Source organism: Solanum stenotomum, chromosome 11 (assembly GCF_019186545.1).
Source record: "Solanum stenotomum isolate F172 chromosome 11, ASM1918654v1, whole genome shotgun sequence".
Lineage (NCBI taxonomy): Eukaryota > Viridiplantae > Streptophyta > Magnoliopsida > Solanales > Solanaceae > Solanum > Solanum stenotomum.
In genome coordinates this window covers 5,975,325-5,995,261 of record NC_064292.1, presented here as the reverse complement: position 1 = coordinate 5,995,261, position 19,937 = coordinate 5,975,325, and the positions used below count along the sequence as shown (strand labels likewise).

The following is a 19,937-nucleotide window of genomic DNA, read 5'->3' as shown; positions in this document are numbered from 1 at the left end:
TATTTATAGAAGATCAACAAAAATAACTATGCGTTGATTCTAAAAAAGTTTGGACTATTTTTTATCGAGATAACATAAATTCTTTAACGGCTTTTCTTTTTCTAATTAATAGATTACTTGTTTTTTTTTAAAATAAGGCTTGGTGCTTCTAAAGTGACAAATGAGTTGCTAGGAAAAGGTTTTTTGATTGAATTAAAATTGTGAGATAGTTCGATTATCTAGATCTGTATATCAGCCTAGAGTAGCTTTATGACTCGTGAATTGAATATCTCTTAGTTCTTCAAAAAATTTATATTCTTCTAAATTTAATGAATACTTATTCATATTGAATAATTATACCAAATCAATTCAACTTATCTCGTTTAAGTAAGTAAAAATATATACTAATTAACCATGATTTGAGTAATAAAAGTCTATTTGCAAATTATAAATACATTTCATGCATGCATTGATTTAGCGTAAACATTAGATACGTGTGTAAATATTATTTACTTAAGGATATGGCCACGCGATAATGACTTGAGAACTATAAGATCTCGAGTTCAGATTGAAGTGAACAATTCACTAGGTGATTTTTTTTTTCCATATTTGTCAAAAGCTTTGATGGATAAGCTTACTTAATATTTACGTTGATAAAAAATAATAGGTACTCATAAAATTATTTGAGGTACGTAAAAATAAACCCGAACCCCATAATTATTAAGACAAAAACACTTAACTATGATAACTACACGTCCATTCAAATCTCTTTTACAATAGTGTCGTTTATTTTAGTAATTTTTTATTGTTATATTAAAATACAATTATAAAAAAATATAATATAACAAAACATAACATGAAAAATTGATTTCACAAATAAATATAATATTATAATAAAATATTGTTAGAGAATACTGTTAGTGAAAAATTTGACTATAATTTATTATGAACATTGAGTGTTATTAATATTTCTTTTTCTTCAATGCTCTTTGAAGTAAAGTTTTTTGTTTTTCTCTATCATATGTATATTCTCCTCAAAAACTCTAAAATGAGTTAAAAGCTTACTTGGCAACACCCCATTGGCCATTCAAGGATGACACCATTGTGAGAAGCAAAATTAAAATTCCATAAATACCCCTCTTTACTTACCCCCGCCCCCCTTAACCCTACCCCACCCTCTTCCTCCATCATCTCCAACAAAAAAAACTATACTGATTCAGATTCAAGAACCCCCCACCCACTAACCCCAAATCAAGAATCTATATATATATATATATATATATAAGAAATTTGAAGAAAATATAAACAAATGTAATCTTGAAATCCAACTTCACAGCAAAGCATTTTCCCTTTTTATCTCTCTATATGTAGTGTTAAAAAGACTGTGTCTTTGTTGCTTTTTCAACGCGCCATTAAAAGGGCTTGTTCAGAAAACAATAAACAATATGCTAGAGTTCATGATTCTCACGTCCCACATCTCTTAACTTGAGAAAAATTCAATCTTTAACCCCATTTTCCAATTTTCTTGAATTAGTCTTTACTGGGGTTTGTTGATTCTTGCGATATCAATCCAAGAATCTGGAAAAAAATCAATTTTTTATTGGATTCTTGGTACATTTTTATAGTCTTGTGTAAAGGGTAACCATGACAGAAGTCCTCCACTCTTCTTCTCCTTCCCCTTCTTCTCCTTCAATATCTACACCTACCCACAATGGGACATTGTTTGTAGAAGAAATTGGGGGTTCTGAGGTTGCTGTTTGTGATTCTGAGGAGGAAATAGGTGAAGGGGAAGAAGAAGGAGAAGAAGGGGGAAAAGGGAGAAATCAAGAAAGGGATCATTTGTCTTTGTTGGCTCTTTTGGTGACATTGTTTAGGAAGAGTTTTTGGTTAGCTTGCAAAACGGATAGGGGAGGAGGAGATCTGTGTAGTGGTAGGGGTATGGAGATTGGATGGCCTACTAATGTGCGTCATGTTGCACATGTTACCTTTGATAGGTTCAATGGATTTTTGGGTCTCCCTGTTGAATTTGAGCCTGAAGTTTCCAGAAGGGCCCCCAGTGCTAGGTACATTGTTAATTTTTTTTATTCTTGATGAGCTTTAACCTTAATTGTTATGCACAAAATTGTGAACATTTTGGTGTTGGTATTGTAGTCTTGATATCCTTTGAGCTGACAGGATTTAGTGATTCATCATTGCTAATGTGGATCAAATGCTTTAGTCTTATGCTATTTGTTTCCTATTTTCATTGCCATTGTGAAATTTTGGAGGAGTGTATATATATAGATAGATAGAATTTATAGTTAGTTACTGGAGAGCCTCTTTCTGAATATAACTTAGGTTTGTGTTGAAAGTTATAAGCGGATAGTTGTGTTTTCTGCTGTCTCATAACATTCAGTTTTATGTATACTGTTTACGTTTGATAGAAAATCCAAACTCACCTCAATATGGAGTTTGTGTAGTCATTTAGTATCTTAACTAAACTGCTTCTGTAAATGGAATTCAGTTTATAAGGGGGTACTTATTACTATTTAATAGAGATTGAAGAAGTCTTCTATTTCCCGATGCTGCATTTATTACATGGTTTTGAGTGCATTTTGGTTTTCCATGCAGCACACCTTTTTACTTGATCAGCTCATTGTCATTTGTCCATTCAGGCAGATACCATTTGATACATCATTCAAACTTTATCTAATGTTAGGTGGGAGTGAATGTGAGGTTGCTAAAGTCCAATATATCTACTAGATGAGTGTCACTGAAATACTCATGTTAAAGATGGATATATGGTGATACTAGATTAGACACAATTAGAAAGGACCACATTAGAGGTGCAAGTGACACACATAAGTGATAAACTGAGAGAAGGTAGCTTGAGGTTACGTGGAGCCCTCCCACTTTCATTAGAGTTGTGACTTCCTTTCAGCTTACCAAATGAGTCTTTTTATCTCATCATTTGCATCCAAAAAGAAGTTCCATCGGACCCTTTCTAGTTTTATCGGTCATCTCATTTCTCCCTTTTGCCAAGTACCTTTTCTGCCACTTCACTAACCTTTTTGAACTCTTTTAATCTACACTGATTATCCTTCTGTGTGAAAAGTCTAACAGTAGGCTTAGATAAGTTATTGAGATCGATCCAATCTTGCAGTTGAAAACAGAAAACCCGAGCAATTTGTTTAGTGTTCTCCACTCCTCACACTTAGATGACTTCACTTGTTTAAGTTGATCTCTAATAGCGTCACTGTTCGAAAATACATTATTGCCTTCATGTTGGATTTATGCCACTTCAATATTAAAAAACACAAGTGTATCGTATATAAACAATGAATGGGAAATCGTCCTACCTTGCTCCAAAACCCCTCAGGTAAAACACTATTGCATCTTTACATACTTGATTTTTTTTGAAATGTTTTACTTGAACCGAGGTCTATTTCAAACAACCTCTCTATCTTCACAAGGTAGGTGTAAGGCTTGCTACACAATGCCCTCCTCAGACCCCGCTTGTGGGATTGCACTGGCTATGTTGTTGTAATTCATTAAATAGCAATTTTTTTTGTAAGTTCTACTCACTGCCCCGGTTTTGATTTTTAATCCAATATCAGTGGAACTGGAGGCCTACTATGGTGAAGATATTGTATGATCTTGTTAGATTGACAATGTAATGTATGACCTGAGTGATTTAAACAAAGTGTAATCCAGGGTTTCATTAAATGCTTTAAGATTTTGGTTAATTTTGTGGCAACATATTCTGCTCTAGCTATTAGACCTTGAAGATACCTTATCATAAAGAAGTAAACCTTGAAAATAATTAGGATCTCTTAAAAGCATCTTCATGAAAAGAAACTGCTAAAAGGAAAAGAAAAAAAAAGGAACTGCTAAAATTGCACTGTTCTGGTACACAAGTCACTTGAACTTTCTGAGGATAGAATATTTGTATAAATTAGTCATGACATTACTACTATTACATGTGATGCAAATTTAAACTCTTCCAGAAGTATTATTGCATCTTGCTGTGCTAATAATTTTGATATCCCATCTGTAGTACCACTGTATTTGGAGTGTCAACGGAGTCCATGCAATTGTCATTTGACTCCCGTGGGAATAGTGTTCCAACTATTCTACTTCTAATGCAAAGGCGTTTGTATGCTCAAGGAGGTCTACAGGTACATACTGTGTGTTGTCTCGGTCTTTAGAATATTTAAAATTTTGCATTTACAATCAAGGATAGGTGCTGTCACTTATAATTATTCATTATTATATCCGAGTTGTTTTTTATGTGAGCAGGCAGAAGGGATTTTCAGAATAAATGCTGAAAACAGCGAGGAGGAGCTTGTTAGGGAGCAATTAAACCGTGGAATAATTCCAGATGGCATTGATGTACATTGTCTGGCAGGTCTCATTAAGGTATGTCTCTTCAACAACACTCTTTGTATTAATCTTCTCCAGTATATTTCATCCTTTGTATGCACACTGAATAATGTTGATGTAGGCATTCATTTCACTTCATAAGATATCATTCATGCTTTGGTAAATCTTCTATGTGCTACAAATTACAAACTCATGATTAAAAGAAATACTTCGATTTGAGAGCATATAATATGGGACCTTGCTCAAATTATGCTGCTGATCATGGTTGAGACTAGTATAAATGTATACTGCTTGTTGCATATAAGGCACATCCGCGCCTGGCAAAGTAGTGATGATCCTGATGTGGATTTTATTTAATAAATATGCCCCCACTCCAAAACAGAAGACATGAAGACAATTTATACACATGTAATTCTATGGAGAGTAGGCTAGAACCGGGAGGGGGGTTTCAAAATCAGTTCATAAAAGCATGACACTTCTAATCCTCTTAGGTATAAGCGGTTATTGACCCACTTATTATTAACTCAGCTCATCACGTAGTCTTGCGGGCAGACTTTTATAGTGAGCCTTCGTGGCGTACCTCATAGTAGACTGAGAGTTCGGTTTATTTGTATATAGAGATTCATAGACATATGATCATGTGATATAAAGCTCTCAAGGCGGGGAACTCATGCTTCTCATTGTTCTTGATTTTGTAATAGAATGGTGGTGAGCTATTTGTACTGAGATATAGTCAATGTGAAGTTGGTTATAAATACTATCCTGATCTTTTCTTGACCATTTGTGGGGGGCAATACACAGGTAACTCAAGGCATGTGACTTTTGATCATATCCTAGAATTGATGAATAAATAGAGATTTAGATTTATGTTCTGAAGCCTTGTGTTGATGATGATTGACACAACTTAGCTTTTCCACAAAATTGCCTACGCTTGCCAGAGGTTCACTGAGAAGAAAAATAATAACCTTGAAACCTATGGCCAAAGTAGTGGAAGACAACAAATAATCAGGGATCATATTTTGGAGTTCTATAAAAGAAATATTCAGTGAGAAGGAAAAATTGAGGCCAAAGTGGATTGGCGTCAATTTATAAAAATGTCATTCCTTTTCTCCTCTTATAAAAAAAATCTTAGCTTTTTATTTGCTATTCATATTTTACCAATTGGCTGCTTGATCATGTGATGGATTAGTGAAGGCAAACATTTAGACACTTGTAATTCTTAATATGCCCCTAATTAGTAAAAGGTGGACATGATTTCACCTTATGATGGTGTTGCAAGTTTCTCTCACTAAAGTGACTGGTATCACAGGCTTGCCATTAGAACTTCCTTTTATGTCCTTGACGTTTATGGTTATTCTGTGAAGAAATGTCCTGTGATGTTCTGCTGCAAATGTTACAGTTACGTTTCATGGTTTCTATGGTGTTAGAGTGCTTGCTTCATCATTGCCACGATTTGGATGTTTCTTCTATTAGATCTTTCTCTCTTTTTATTTTGCTTATCCTTGATCTGACATCATGTAACTTAACAGGCTTGGTTCAGGGAACTCCCAAGTGGGGTGTTGGATACCCTTTCTCCTGAGCAGGTCATGCAATGCCAGTCAGAAGAAGACTGTACTGCACTTGTGAGACTTCTGCCACAGACAGAAGCTGCTCTGCTGGATTGGGCTCTCAATCTCATGGCTGATGTTGTCCTGGAGGAACACCTGAACAAGATGAATTCGCGCAATGTCGCAATGGTGTTTGCTCCTAATATGACACAGGTGGGCTACTGGTCTCTCAGATACATTGTTTGCATTTTCTCTTGGTAGTCGACATAATTTTATTTAGTAAACCATCAACTCCCCATCCCAAAAAGAAAAAATAAAGGAAGGAACAAAATAGCAAAATTATAACTAACAAAGGGAGGAGGAGGGGGTTCACTCCTCAATACTCTTGTAAAACATCCATGGGGCAATTTGCCATCCATAAGCTGAGATTTTATTGCAAAAAAACAAATAGAGAATGAGTTGAAATCTGCCTTCCATAAACTGTTCTGATTCTGTGGATATCTGGCAACCTATTCCCCGCTAATGGCTGGATCAGTATAATAAGTAATTTTTAGCTTCTTCCTTGCAGATGGCAGATCCATTGACTGCACTGATGTATGCTGTTCAAGTAATGAATTTCTTGAGGACACTCATCGAAAAAACTTTAAAAGATAGAGAAGATTCCCTTGTTGAACCAGATTCTGTTTCTAACCTTGATCGACCTGATGAGTATGGTCATCAAAGTCCACCACAATTCTCTCTGGAGAACTCCAATGAATCAAACGAACTGACTGAGCAGGTGTTCACTGTTGAAGAACCTGATTCAGCCAGTGCTTCTGAATCTAATAGAGTAGATAACATCACTGATGATGAATATCTTAGTTATGCAACTTCTTCAGAGGAATCCGATGACAGTGTATCTTGTGAAACTCCTATCCATGTTAATACGAAGGCAAGAAAAGCCTGTGTGACGAGAACTCCAAATCTTGAAGAGGACACACAAAGGATAGGCCAATCGAGTGATTCTAATCAGACAAAGGATGTTCTGAAACTTGATTTAGAGTCAACCGCGGTTCAGTCTCTGGGAAATGACAGTAAATCAAAAGGAATAAGCAATTTGATCCGTATAAATTCAATGACAGAGAGGACTGAAGCTTGGCGGTGAATAGAGCTGAACTGAGCAGCTTTCTGTGCTGACTAAGATGGTAACAGTTTCTGTTTGGTTGTGATAAAAAATGTGAATGCTAATAGTTCATGTATGTTGATCTAGTTTACACTGTGGTTGATTTGTTTAACTGGTTACGGTTTGTGTACATTATACTTTCTGCTTTTCTAAAAACTAGAACGCGAATATGATTTGATCTTCACTTGCACAATGTGGATGTCTATTTCCTTGCTTACCTCATTGTCTAATCTGCGCGGAGGATCACTCCTTTTACTTTTCTTGTGATGAGTTGTCTTTGGTATGCATGTTAGAAATGTTGATGCTTCCAGGACCACAACCAAGATAACATTTCTGAAATTCGGATGCTATAACTTTCTCATATTAGCAAAATCTGATCGATGAAAAACACCCTTAACAAAAGGGAAAAGTCATTGTGTTGGTTGGAAGTTGGGACCAGTACTTTTATGGCACTATTGTAGTTGCCTCACATTGGATCCACTGGGAATATACTCAGCTACTGAATGTGAAGTATGTAAGTACTAGTTTAGGATGTAACTAGAAATCCAGTATTTTTGCCAATTAAGTAAGAAATCAAACGCAGGATGTGCCAGTTATAGGTGTATAGTCTTTCAACAATCACATCAAAGTTACTTATGGATCACTACTTCAAGTTGCTGAGGTCCTGAGCTTTTTTTAGTGCTGTCTTGCATATATATGTAAGTGGCTATGGATCCATAGTAGAGACCACTTGATTTTTCTCATTTGATGTATCTTGTAAACAAATAAATTAGTGTGTTTACTTTTAGGTCCAATATGATTTATATGATAGTAGAAAATATAGAGAACTTTGAGATTTACTCAAATGGAACGATATGGACAGTGAGGATCGTACAGTTGATTTCAAATTTACTTGAAATTAAGGCGTAGTTTTTAAAAGTATTGGTAATAGTAGCTTTCTAGCCCACTTGCGTGTATCTTGATATTCTACTGACTATTTGGTGCACCTCGACTACTTTACCGAGGACTTGCTACCTCTAACTAGTGCAAGTACCATGTAACTCTAGCCCACCAAAACTTAGGTTATTGAGAAGAAATCACCTAGTACTTTTTTTTGTCACCTCTAGAACCCTATCTCTAAGATTTGCACCTAAGTTATTGGCCACTAGATCATATAGTTGATTCCAAATTTACTTGAGATTAAAGCGTAGTTGTTAAAAGTATTAGTTTTTTTTTTATATTGATAATAGTAGCTTTCTAGCCAGCTTGTGTGTATCTCAATATTCTATCGACTATTTGGCGCACCTCCAAGGACTTGCTACCTCTCACTAGTGCAAGTACCATTAACTTCTAACTCACCAAAACTTGGGTAAATGAGAAGAAATCACCTAATATTTTTTTTGTCACCTCTTGAACCGCATCTCTAAGATTTGCACCTAATTTATTGACCACTAGACCATATCTTCAAATGCATCATTGAAGTTACAAATATTAGAGTTATGGTGTATTTGGTACAAAGGTCTAGAAAATGTATTTCAATTTTCCCATGTTTTACTGGCCAAAATTTCTGAAAATATAGTATAGAAAAAGCAAGTTCCTTAAAAAAAAAAGGAAATAACTTTCCCGATAAAAATAGAAAAAACAAGTTTCATAAATAACATTCAATACTAATTATCTCCTCCCCACCTATCTCTTTGCCTAGACTATACATTCATACTTCGATACAATATTTTTTATTTACTTACCAAAACACCAACAAATAAGCAAGAAAACCACTCGGAAAAAATATTGTTCATTCATACCAAAAACACCCTTGATACAAATTTATCATTCACAGTCTGTAGTCCTGTTAGACTTGTAGTATATTCCAAACGCGTAAAAAGTAGTTGAAATCATATGTTATATATACATACTTATCAATGGTTACTAATAAAAAATAAAGGAGAGAGAAAGAGAAAAAAAATACACAGATTTTTTTTCTTTTTCACAGTTTTTTTGGACACAAAATTGAGACCATTAAATAAACAGAAACATTTATAACCACTCATCCTTTAAAGTTAAGAGAAAGGTACTCCTACAAAACAGCAATTTTCCCTTCCAACACAAAAATTTCACTAGCATTGTTCAATTCATTTGTTGGTCTTTGTGCCAACCAACAAAAGAGCAAAGAAAAAGTAGAAAAAAAAAAAACACCAAATGTCTGCTGCTTGTGGAAGTTTACAACATATATTTGAGAAGCCATTACCTGAAAATCCATCACTGATTGAATCCATTTCATCTTCATGGAATCAGTCTAAATCATTGAAACCTATAGATGACTCTTCATTTACTGAGATTTTCGGAGAATTACATTTCAAAGAAAACAACTCTGTTACCTTGTCTACATCCTCCTCCTTTTCGTCTTCGTCTGTTGGTTCATCTTCATCTTCTTTTTCTTCTTGTCTACCTTTGTCATCTGCATCATCATCGTTTTCTTCTACTTCTTCGTCGTTTTTCCTTGATGCAATTCATCAATCTGAAATTGAAGGGCTTGACATTAATAAGGACAAGTATGAAAGATATAACAAGAGTCCTGTGTCAAGTTACTCTCCAATTACAAGCAATAAGAGTAAACAGGACAGGCATAGTGAGAGCTTGTCATCAAGAACATCAGATAGCTTATCGATGTGCACAGAAGGACTTGGATTCGAGAGCTCTGATGATATTGAGGATCTAATGAATGATTTGGGAAACGAAGATCTTCCTCATAATCATCATCATCCACAAGAACAAGAACAAGAACAAAAACAAGAAGGTAGGAGGACACGGATATCTTGCAGGCTAGAGAATCGAGTGTTTTTCAATCAAGATTATAATTCTAAGAGATCAAGAACGAAAAAGAGGTCGTCATTTCCACCTCCCATTTCTTGCATAGGAAGAAGTGGGAAGCCATGGGTTTGCTTCAAATCATTCAGGGAAGATGGAAGGTTTATACTTAAAGAAATTCGAATTCCCACTCAGGAATTCCTACATGCATGCAGAGAAGATGGACGTTTGATGATGCACGTTATTCAATCCGATGATGAGATTGTAGACGAAGATGAAGATGATGAAGATGAAAACGAAGATGATGATGGTGATAATAATGATGGAAATAATGTTGAAGAAGGACATGATAATAAGCATGTATAGGAGATAAACATCATCAAAACATGCTGTTTTTGTTTCATAGTTATTTCTTTTTCCTTTCTGTTTTGGTTTTCTTGTGTCTTTCCAACGTTGCAGGAAGCTGCAAGATGATGTTACAAAGCTCTGCTTTTTTTTTCCCTCTCTTTCTTTTATCTGCAAAATCTGCAAATAAAGAAAAACTGCAAACGGAATTCTTAATTCCAATATTTCATTGTATTTTACTTCAGATTTTTGTGTGTACATTTTTTTTAATCTCCTACTCAGTATTCTGTATCCGTATTAGGGTCCGACTAAATCGAGATATATGCTGGAAGCTCCACATTGTGGGGTAAAGTGCTCCCACACCTAACCAAATTGCTGATTATGTATAAACATAGTATTTTGGTCCACTAGACGTCTAGACCTAGAAAAATCCAATCCCTTAACCACCATTAATGTAACTTAACTTAACTTGTTATAGCAGATAATTTTACTATATTTTTCGAGTTTATCAATGATCAGGTGGTTAGTGATGTAGGAGGAGAACCATGAATTTCTAAGTTCAAATTCAAATGGAAACAAAACAAACATAAGTGATTTCTTCCCATCTGATTGAGGTGCCCGCAAATTGACCTAGACTTCACCGTCTTTCAAAAAAAAAAAAAAAGGTTTTGCATTATGATAGTTTTAAACTATTTATACAATCAAGCTCAATTAACCTACAACAATATAGATAACTCTTCTTAGTAAGTTTGATATGGTGACTTAAGAAATAGAGCAATGACCTACTATAACAGGTTAAAATTGAACTGATAGTATAAACCTTTTTTTACACTTATCACTGTATACAACTTAAACTCACTGTAAAAAATTACATGTAGCTACTTCTCAAGTAGCGTGATTTTATAAATATTTTTTACACTACCCGTGTATAGAACTTGAACTCTCAAAAAACTTGTGAGTGGGGAAGAGATGTAGGTAAGGTCTGTGTATACTCTGCCCATTAATCCTATGTTTAGATGATGATAGGATTGGAGGGGGGGGGGGGGGGGGGNGGGGTCTGGTGAGATAGGACAAGGAAGGTAGTTCAAAGACACATTAATCCTATGTTTAGATGATGATAGATTGCAAAAGATCTATCCTTCCAACTTTTTTCCAGCCTTAAGTATATGAAAATGACCTAAAGTAGAAGACACCTATATTCTAATTTCAAATAGACACATGTAACAGTCTGGACCACAAGTTAGACATCCTCAAAGCAACTTGTGTCCTTGGGGCAAATAGAAGAGACACTATATTAAAAAAAGAGCTCCATGTGAGTTCACCAAACAAAAATATCAGTTTATCTCATCATCACAATGTAAAAATGGAGAAGCATCATCACATTTCCAGTTTCAAACACATTCACATGAGTATAACAAACAGATAAACTTTCCCTCTGATAAGATTCTGCATAATAATGATGCCTTTTCAAGCAAAGAACTGGTATATGGAATTTTAGATGAGAAAAGATAATTGTTCTGTGCTAACTTAGGGCTTGAATCATTTCACCTTTTATGATTTAGGAGAATCCTCACCTCTTGAGTTAAGCTAATGGGTTGAATTAGGCTCGAGGTCCATTTTCTTATCATGATATCAGAGCTAAGCTCATTCATGGTTTACCACATGTTGAGCTCCTATCTTATATTAGCCACACTACCCGGTCCTATGAGGCGGGCGAGAGGGCAGGGGAAGGAGGAGGGAGGGGGGTATCCAGTCCTTGAATGTGTAGGGAAAGGGAGCTCTTATATTATCAATGCTAGAGATGTCCAGTCCTGGACGTGATGTGCTAGGAAGAGGGGGAAGAGGGATGGTCCAGTATTGGGCATGTAAAGATCATTTGTTTCTTTGTATGGTTTTTGGACAGTCCTCACCTCTCGAACTAGCTTTTGGACTTGAGTTAGGCCAGGGTCCATTTTTTTTAAATCAATAAAAACAAAGATAGAATACAATCATCACTAAAAGGGCAACCCACAAAGAGGAACTGTTACAACTTACAATGGCTCCCAGAAACATTTGTTTGGCTGAGAAACAGGTTCTTTTACAGATAAAAGGGTTAGTAAGAAAAAGGCATCCTTAGCACTAAAATTATAGATGCTTTCACTGAGATGCTCTCATTCAATTGATGGAGAATCTTATGATCTAAATAATATGCATGCATTTCTATGAAAAAGGCACAACAAATTATCTAAAGTTCTCTGAAAAGTAAAACCAAACTCCTACACAGAAATAATCTTTCATCAAATTATAGATGCTTTGTTACTATGCAGATTATTTGTGGCCACGGGTGTTTTCGAGTGGCTGTAGCAATTGGATCATTTATTCCCCGAGAAATAGTTCCAAGCTTTTTTTTTCTGATAAGGTAAATAAATTTATTGACAGAAGGGGAAATTCTAAACTGAATGTAACTGAATATAAGGCAAAGAAAACTAACATCATTATCTTAGTATAACAACATACCCATTGTAATCCCACAAGTCCCAAGTGGGGTTTGGCGAGGGTAAGGATGTATGCAGACCTCACCCCTACCTTTGTGAGGTAACATCACGTTATCAGTAGAAGCATAAAATATGTGGTAAAGCACATTGATACGTACCTTCTGGCAACAAATGGCTCTGGAACAGGATTGAGAGACCTGAAAATGCAACTATCCTTTCTAAATATCAAGAAAGTGATAAGAGGATAGATATTTGTGGACCACCAGATATAGCTCCAGTGTTTTTCAGAGATATATTGAGAAATTGACATCCCAAGCTTTATGTCTGGAAAAGGTTCTTTAAGATGGGATCTTCCAGAACAGCCATACACCAATGTAAATGAGTACAAATCAAGGTCCCAGTGATCAATATGCTTACTGCTACTTGAATGTGACAAAAAACCATCAAACTTGCACATTGATGCTACTGATGAAACATTGGGGATTCAAACTCCCCAAATTCTGTCATTCATTACATAAAATGTAGAATGCGGCAGATTACAGAAATTGAAGAGTTACATTACAACAGAACTCAAATACAAATTTCTCATTTGAGTCCTCATCTTTTTATTGTTATGATTGAAAAAAAAAAGGCAGAAAAAAATCTGCAGTACTTGGCCATCTTGAATCACTTGACTGGGTTGCTGCCATCTAATGTCAAAAGAACCTTATATAAATCAGGACGTCGATCACGATACACCCCCCAACCATGCCTTTTGGACTTGATTTTGTCCAGATCAAACTGTGCTACAAGAACAGCTTCCTCTTTATCACCAGCAGCTGCTACCAACTCTCCAGTGGGCCCTGTTCATTTTAAAACCAGGTTCACAGCCTCCTTAAAACACAATGCAGTAGATGTTTTTCATTTATAAGCTATAGTTTTCTATCAAGCTTACCTGCTATGAAAGAGTAGCCGTAGAATGTTATCTCACTATTCCCATGCTCTGTCTCAATTATCTCCTTTCCAATGCGGTTTGATGCCACTACAGGTACCTGAACACAATAAAATTTAAGGTTGTCTAAATTCTGACTGAACAATTGTGAATCAAACCAAACCAGCAATTTAAAAATCATTTTCTTGATTTTGGTCTTGTAAAATGAAAACTGACAATTGTGTTTGGCAACAACTGGAATGTCTGAATTGTCATACCCCTAATAAAAATGAGTTCACTTTCTTAGCAGACACCTACAATGTTAAGAATTGGCTAATTACAACGGCACAGGTCCATGTGCATGTGTAAGATTAAACAAAATATAATCCAAATGGGATACAGAAATGTCAGCCATTGACCTATACTTCTGGAGAAGAAACCCATTACTCTATATCCCTTTCATGTCAGCATAAACTTCCTTTTTGACTTATCATTCTTAACAAAAAAAGTCAAAATGAAAGAGAAGAACAAAAAGAAAAAGAAACTTACCACATTAGCACCAGCGTGTCCTTGCATCACCCTCCTCCAGTGATCCCGAGAATCAAGTCCATCATCTTGAGGTTCAGAACCAATTGCAGTAGGGTAGAACAATACTTCTGCACCTTGAAGTGCCATAGCTCGAGCAGCCTCAGGAAACCACTGATCCCAGCAAATTGCTGGACAGAATTTAATAACAGTCAATACTATGTCAAGTGTATTTTCTGTCTTAACTGTATTTTACAACAAGAGAATCTTTGTCCTCTTTACTAAAATTAAAAATTACAAAGTGAAGCCTGTCTAAGTAACTTTTGGAGATTTAAGTTTTTTTTTGTCACAGAAGCACAACTTTTATTATTCTCCTACGTATCCAAATGTTCATCAAAGGTAGAGAACATAATGAAATCCAAAGAACAATTATTAAAATATATATATCTTACCAACTCCAATTTTTGCATATTTAGTCTGGAACACCTGTTTATGAACACCATAACATCCATTAGGAAAGGGGAAAGCAGGAAAAGATAATTGTCACAATATGTTAATAGGACTTCGTCTCTTGTATTAGTTACCTTAAAACCAGTGTCACCGGGATTGAAGTAAAACTTTTCCTGATAACCTGCAGAGAGAAACAGCTTGTGAGGATGAAAAAGGAGTATTAGAGAAAGTGCTTGAAGGAAATCTAACAGAATAATGACAAGTAGCACAATGAATTTGGAATGTTCTTCCAAGTTTACTAACCAGGTCCATCAGGAATATGGGACTTCCTGTAAAGTCCAAGATCTGTGCCATCAGCATCAATTATAGCCACAGAATTGTAATGCGCATTATTTGCCTCTTCAAAGAAACTAACTGGGATAACTACTCCAAGCTCCTTCGCAAGATTCTGCATCCTAAGAACATGCACATAGAAAAAGAAAACGTCAAGTTGTTATTGGAATCTTGACATTTACGCTAATGAACCCTGCAATAAGACTCCGGAAGCAATCAGAATTCTCACCTGACAATGGTTGGATGCCCCAGATATGGTTTTGCTCGATGAAAGAACTCCTCCTTTTGTGCTTGACAAAAGTAATAGCCCTCGAACAACTCCTGAGACGTAAACCAGAAAGTATCAATGAAACTGGACTGCAGACATGGCAGATGAATACCAAATAGCCTCAGAAAGTACAAGTTCACAGGACAACGAATTTCAAGTGCATTACCCTGACTCCATAAAAATATCATTTGCAACTCGCTAATGAGAGAAACAATATTTTTAGAAGTAGATGTATTAAGGACACTGGCAATTTTTGAAGATAAAAAATCTGAGTCATGGTAGGTAGAAAATACATGAGATGAAGTTTAATTCAACTGTCTAGCTTGCTCACTTGCGTCAAAATAAGCATAACTGCCAAATGCTGAGCTCAACAAGAATTAGTTGGTAAAATGATAGGTCAGTTCAAATTGATCTGAAAACTCCTGATGGTAAACAGTCACATACAACTTTTTACCTCATTCTATAAGTATTAGTTACCAACACCTACATAAAATTGTCAACACCTTATTGAATCTTAGAGGGCACGTCTAACTCTTCCGTTATATAATATCATTTTTCTTTGCTATAAGTATCTGTGGGTGCGAGGCTAACAAAAAGAACATGATTTATAGCCAAGGCGCTGACGATTTTATTTTTTTTCACCTTTAAAAAAATTGTCAACACCTTGGCTATAAATCATGTTCTTTTTGTTAGCCTCGCACCCACAGATACTTATAGCAAAGGAAAATGATATTATATAACGGAAGAGTTAGATGTGCCCTCTAAGATTCAAGAAAACCAGTACACTCTGCTGCATTTATAATTACCAACACTGCAAACATTTAATTCATTTCCATAGCTTTAACTAATCTCGAATTCAATCAGTCAGTACACTACTCTTGTTCAACTAGGATCCTCATTGATTGTGTGATGATGGAACTTTGAAAGTGAACAGTCTTGGACCAACTTAAAAGGGGAAGATTACTGACGAAAACCTTTGGTAAATCTAATTACTTACTTAATGGAGGAAACTGGAATTTTTGCAACTGTCTCCGACTCGAATTTGTTATAAACCAATTTTAAGTTCTTCTCCGTTCAGTTTAGCTAACTTTCCAAGCATGTTCTCTTGAATCTAATAGCTAAACCAAATGAGCATTCCTAATTCAAGGCTGTTTGAAGCAAAGTTGAAATCAAGTCAAGTACCAACCACATCTTCAGAAGATACCTCCAATCTGGAACAGAAGTGGCACAGATTTCTTTAACTATTTTGTTACGCATTAGTATGAAAAAGAAAGTAGACAAGATGAAATTACAAAAACGAGTTTCTAACTTAAACAGTCCTTTAAGTTTTGGGGTAAGTTTATCTTTGTCCTTGTAGTATGATCTTGAACATATTTAAATTAAGATCATATTTGAGCTCCTACGTTTAGTAGCTGAGGGACCTGCCCAACAAGTCTACAGTCTATATGTCTTGCTTTGATGGCAATCGTTGGTCGCATACTAAGTTCACAAAAAATTAAGTGTGTTTGCTATCATTTAACAAGCTCCATTAAATGTGACGGAACAGTCGATGATGCTCTCATGGTTGTTCCATCTAAAAACACCTTCCTACTTCCGAGATTATCCTTCATTCTCACATCTGTCCACGAAAAAGAGCTAGTAATATAATAACAGGACAAATCTGTTGCGACTGTGAAATGATCCTACACTATTAAAGACCTGCCATTGTTATCCGTCCGTCCTGGCCATCAAATGATACTTGCTCTCTCTACATTCAATTAAGTTCCACACTTGCACTGTATCGACCAAGAAGCACACAAGAGCAACGACAGAGGTCAAGAAGAAGCTAGGAACTATCAGGAAATGGAAATCTTTGAAATTTCAGGATAAAGTATTAAATGCTTAAAGAAGGGGATGCAGGAGAAGGAAATGATTAGATAAGCAACTGAAACAAAAATCAAGTGGAGGAAGAGAAGGAATTTTTACACAACACATACAATATATTTAGACAGAGAAAAGAATGGTTGACAGGGACAACCCAAAGAGGATAAGATGAAGGACCAATAAGGAGAACCATCGTCCAACTGTAATCAATCAATGAAACTTCAGTTCTGAACATCATGCCTTTTGATTCCTAGCAATTCCTGTCAACTTACTTATCAGTTTCTTCCTTTCAATCCCCCTTGCTCAGCTTATATATTATTATGTGAAGATTCTCATCTGGTTTTGGGGCAAGCACATGTCTCGTGCTAGTCACGATTAATACTTATTTTAGCTTAAATTTTAAACATTTGCTCATTATATTAGTATAATGGTCTAATCTATAGTTGTTATTTATCTCCCCCCTTTCTCTGTCTATGTTTTTGGGTTTAGGTATTTTTACACTGTTCTTGATATCATGAATAAAGACAGTTCTCCACTAACCAAGAGTATTTAGCTGCTGTTTCATTGGACTGATGAAAACCTTTATGAGCAGAAAATGTTGAGGTACTTTACTAGTTGGCTAGTTGTAGCTTAGGAATGATACTGACAATATCAATTGTACATATAATTGTCTATACACACTTGAATTGCAGAATTGTCACACTGTTAAAGAAGGATGCTTTTAGTTTGAAATAACAAAGCTCAATGACTATTCTGTCACATTTAACAGAGTTTGTAAATGGAGACCAAAAGTGCTTAAAGTCGGGGGTGGAGAATTTAGCCCATTTTGACCCCACCCAATTCAAACCATCTAAGAGGCTGGCATGTAAGCCAATGTGATCCATGAGAAACCAGGTCAAAGTATTTTTTAAAAAGACATTTTTTGTTTGATATGATGTATATAGTCATAAAAAAAGAAAAAATATTGGACAGGTTGGGTTATGACCCCTTTTTTTAGCCCATTTCAACCCAAGTAACTTTTGGGCGGGTCATTGACACAACCACTTAATAACAAAGCCCATTTTGACCCACCGAAATTCAGCCCAACTCACTCAGAGTTATATTATATTGATGGAAATAAATCTACTCCCAAGCCTAAGGGACAGTTGGATTAAGAACTGGAATTCAACTAGACGACTAGCCAAGCAACCCCTAGTGTCATTTAACATGATGTTGACATGACTAGATTCCATTTTGGTTACATTCTACCAATGCATAAAACAGACCAAATGTCTCCGCTTCTCCAATCCATTACGGACCACTAAAGCTTTTGAAAATTACTTACAAGAGCATCAGCGAAGACTACCACATAAAGGAGGCAATAAGACAACTCGAAGGAAAACAAACAGCTAGAGATAAAGTTTCAGCACGTGATCAAAGGATAACAACGCTGACGAAATGTTCTCACCGGGAGAAGTTAATATTGTTGCTCGAGAAAGTCAAACCTAATTAATAATTAGCTTCCCCCCAAAAAAGAAAATGTATTTAGCCCGTGGTTTTTTGTGTAGTAGCGAGATATTCCAAAGTTGGGCTGTTTGTTACCTGTATGAGGATGATATTTGCACCTTTCTGATGAGCAGCTCTAACCAATCTGCATCAAAGGAATATCTTAGAGCCAGAAAATGTAAATGTCACCAAAAAAATAAATTTGATTCCCTTTTACAAAATTAAACAACACATAGATGATCAATCATTTTTTTTCTGGATAACCATGGTGTCGTTACCAACTTGCACACACCTCAACTAATTTGCACTATACTTGATACCAGATAAATCTGTCCACTAGGACTTGAACATGGACATCTGACAAGAAATCACCTAGTAATTTTGCCTCCAGTAAGCACCCGAGGGTATGACCGAGTAATCAATGAAATGGATTGAGAACCATGAGATCTCAAGTTCAAATCCCAGCAAAGATACAAACACTAGGTAATTTCTTCTCATCTGTCCTATCCTATCCTATCCTTAGTAGACAAAGTTACTTGGTACCTGTTGCTTGTGAGAAGTAACAGATATCTTGTGTTCTTAGCGCGCAACCTAGCTCCGACACGGTTATCAAAAAATATAAAAATTTCTTCCACTCAAATTTAAATCTGAGGTTCTCAAACCCACTAAATTAACCACTAAGCTACATAGATGTTCAATAATACCAGATCCCAACCCCTTTATTTCAATGAGCTATAAAAAGAAAGAAGCCTAAAAACTCAGAACATTAAATCAAACTCTTAGATTACATAAAACAACTCTACCGACGAATAAAACATGAGGACACAACATAAGTCTTCAACGTTATTCTATAACCCCTAATTGTATTTCTATTGGAAATGAAAAAAAAATTGTCATAAATTAAACTCAACTAACACTTATTATCTAAAAAATGCTACTTTCTGACATAATAACTATTAGTTAAGCGACCGTATCAGGAATCAATTCTACTATAATCACAAATAACGCAAAAAGTGCAACGAAAGAGAAAAATAAAACCTCTCGGCGGTAGCGACGTTGGTGGAGACATCGTCGGTACAGGCAAACTGCAGAGCAGCAACGGTGACTAATCGATTCTTCTCCGCCATTTTTGGCTCTTCTAAGCTTTACACTGTGAGCTGCAAGTTTTGCAGGGAAGAGTAAATATAATTGGTACTGTATTATTATAAAGTGAAATAAGATTATTTATATTGAAAAAAGGAATAAAAGAATATTTAAAAGTAAAGATGGTTAAGTAGGGGTGATTATTTATTGATTCTCGTGTTTATATCAAATCTAGTAAATTTAAAATAATTAAATGATTTAAAGCAAAAGTAACTTATTGAGTTGATATAAATATTGAGTATGAATAATTTTTTTATAAGTTAATTATAGAAGAGATATTTATTCTTATTATATTATATTAATACGA

The 19,937-nt window shown here is 35.5% G+C and overlaps 3 protein-coding genes across 3 annotated transcripts; 2 read left to right on the top strand and 1 right to left on the bottom strand.

Moving 5' to 3' along the window:
• The first annotated feature begins 1,197 nt into the window (after positions 1-1,197).
• On the top strand, positions 1,198-7,243 carry LOC125844098 (rho GTPase-activating protein 5). Its single transcript, XM_049523343.1, has 5 exons — positions 1,198-2,042; positions 4,016-4,136; positions 4,258-4,377; positions 5,871-6,101; positions 6,457-7,243. The coding sequence occupies exons 1-5, from the start codon at positions 1,624-1,626 to the stop codon at positions 7,030-7,032; spliced, it is 1,467 nt and encodes a 488-aa protein (XP_049379300.1). The 5' UTR covers positions 1,198-1,623; the 3' UTR covers positions 7,033-7,243.
• A 1,721-nt stretch (positions 7,244-8,964) lies between these two features.
• On the top strand, positions 8,965-10,382 carry LOC125844114 (suppressor protein SRP40-like). The gene has a single exon (XM_049523366.1). The coding sequence runs from the start codon at positions 9,226-9,228 to the stop codon at positions 10,198-10,200; it is 975 nt and encodes a 324-aa protein (XP_049379323.1). The 5' UTR covers positions 8,965-9,225; the 3' UTR covers positions 10,201-10,382.
• A 2,777-nt stretch (positions 10,383-13,159) lies between these two features.
• LOC125844115 (N-carbamoylputrescine amidase) lies at positions 13,160-19,685 on the bottom strand. Its single transcript, XM_049523367.1, has 9 exons — positions 19,526-19,685; positions 18,584-18,632; positions 15,101-15,192; positions 14,842-14,993; positions 14,673-14,719; positions 14,541-14,574; positions 14,113-14,279; positions 13,588-13,684; positions 13,160-13,495 (listed from the first exon to the last, which is right to left on the bottom strand). Exons 1-9 carry the CDS (start codon positions 19,612-19,614, stop codon positions 13,320-13,322), a joined length of 903 nt encoding a protein of 300 aa, XP_049379324.1. The 5' UTR covers positions 19,615-19,685; the 3' UTR covers positions 13,160-13,319.
• Positions 19,686-19,937: the final 252 nt, after the last annotated feature.

Bases quoted from the DNA above. Each gene is read 5' to 3' on its own strand.
- LOC125844098 (XM_049523343.1), top strand. From the start codon at position 1,624: ATGACAGAAGTCCTCCACTCTTCTTCTCCTTCCCCTTCTTCTCCTTCA. The intron at 2,043-4,015 runs GTACATTGTTAA...TCCCATCTGTAG, and splicing joins AGAAGGGCCCCCAGTGCTAG to TACCACTGTATTTGGAGTGT. The intron at 6,102-6,456 runs GTGGGCTACTGG...TCTTCCTTGCAG, and splicing joins TTGCTCCTAATATGACACAG to ATGGCAGATCCATTGACTGC.
- LOC125844114 (XM_049523366.1), top strand. From the start codon at position 9,226: ATGTCTGCTGCTTGTGGAAGTTTACAACATATATTTGAGAAGCCATTA.
- LOC125844115 (XM_049523367.1), bottom strand. From the start codon at position 19,614: ATGGCGGAGAAGAATCGATTAGTCACCGTTGCTGCTCTGCAGTTTGCC. The intron at 15,193-18,583 runs GTAACAAACAGC...TTTACGTCTCAG, and splicing joins CAAATATCATCCTCATACAG to GAGTTGTTCGAGGGCTATTA. The intron at 13,685-14,112 runs GTAAGTTTCTTT...TATTGTGTTCAG, and splicing joins GACACGCTGGTGCTAATGTG to GTACCTGTAGTGGCATCAAA.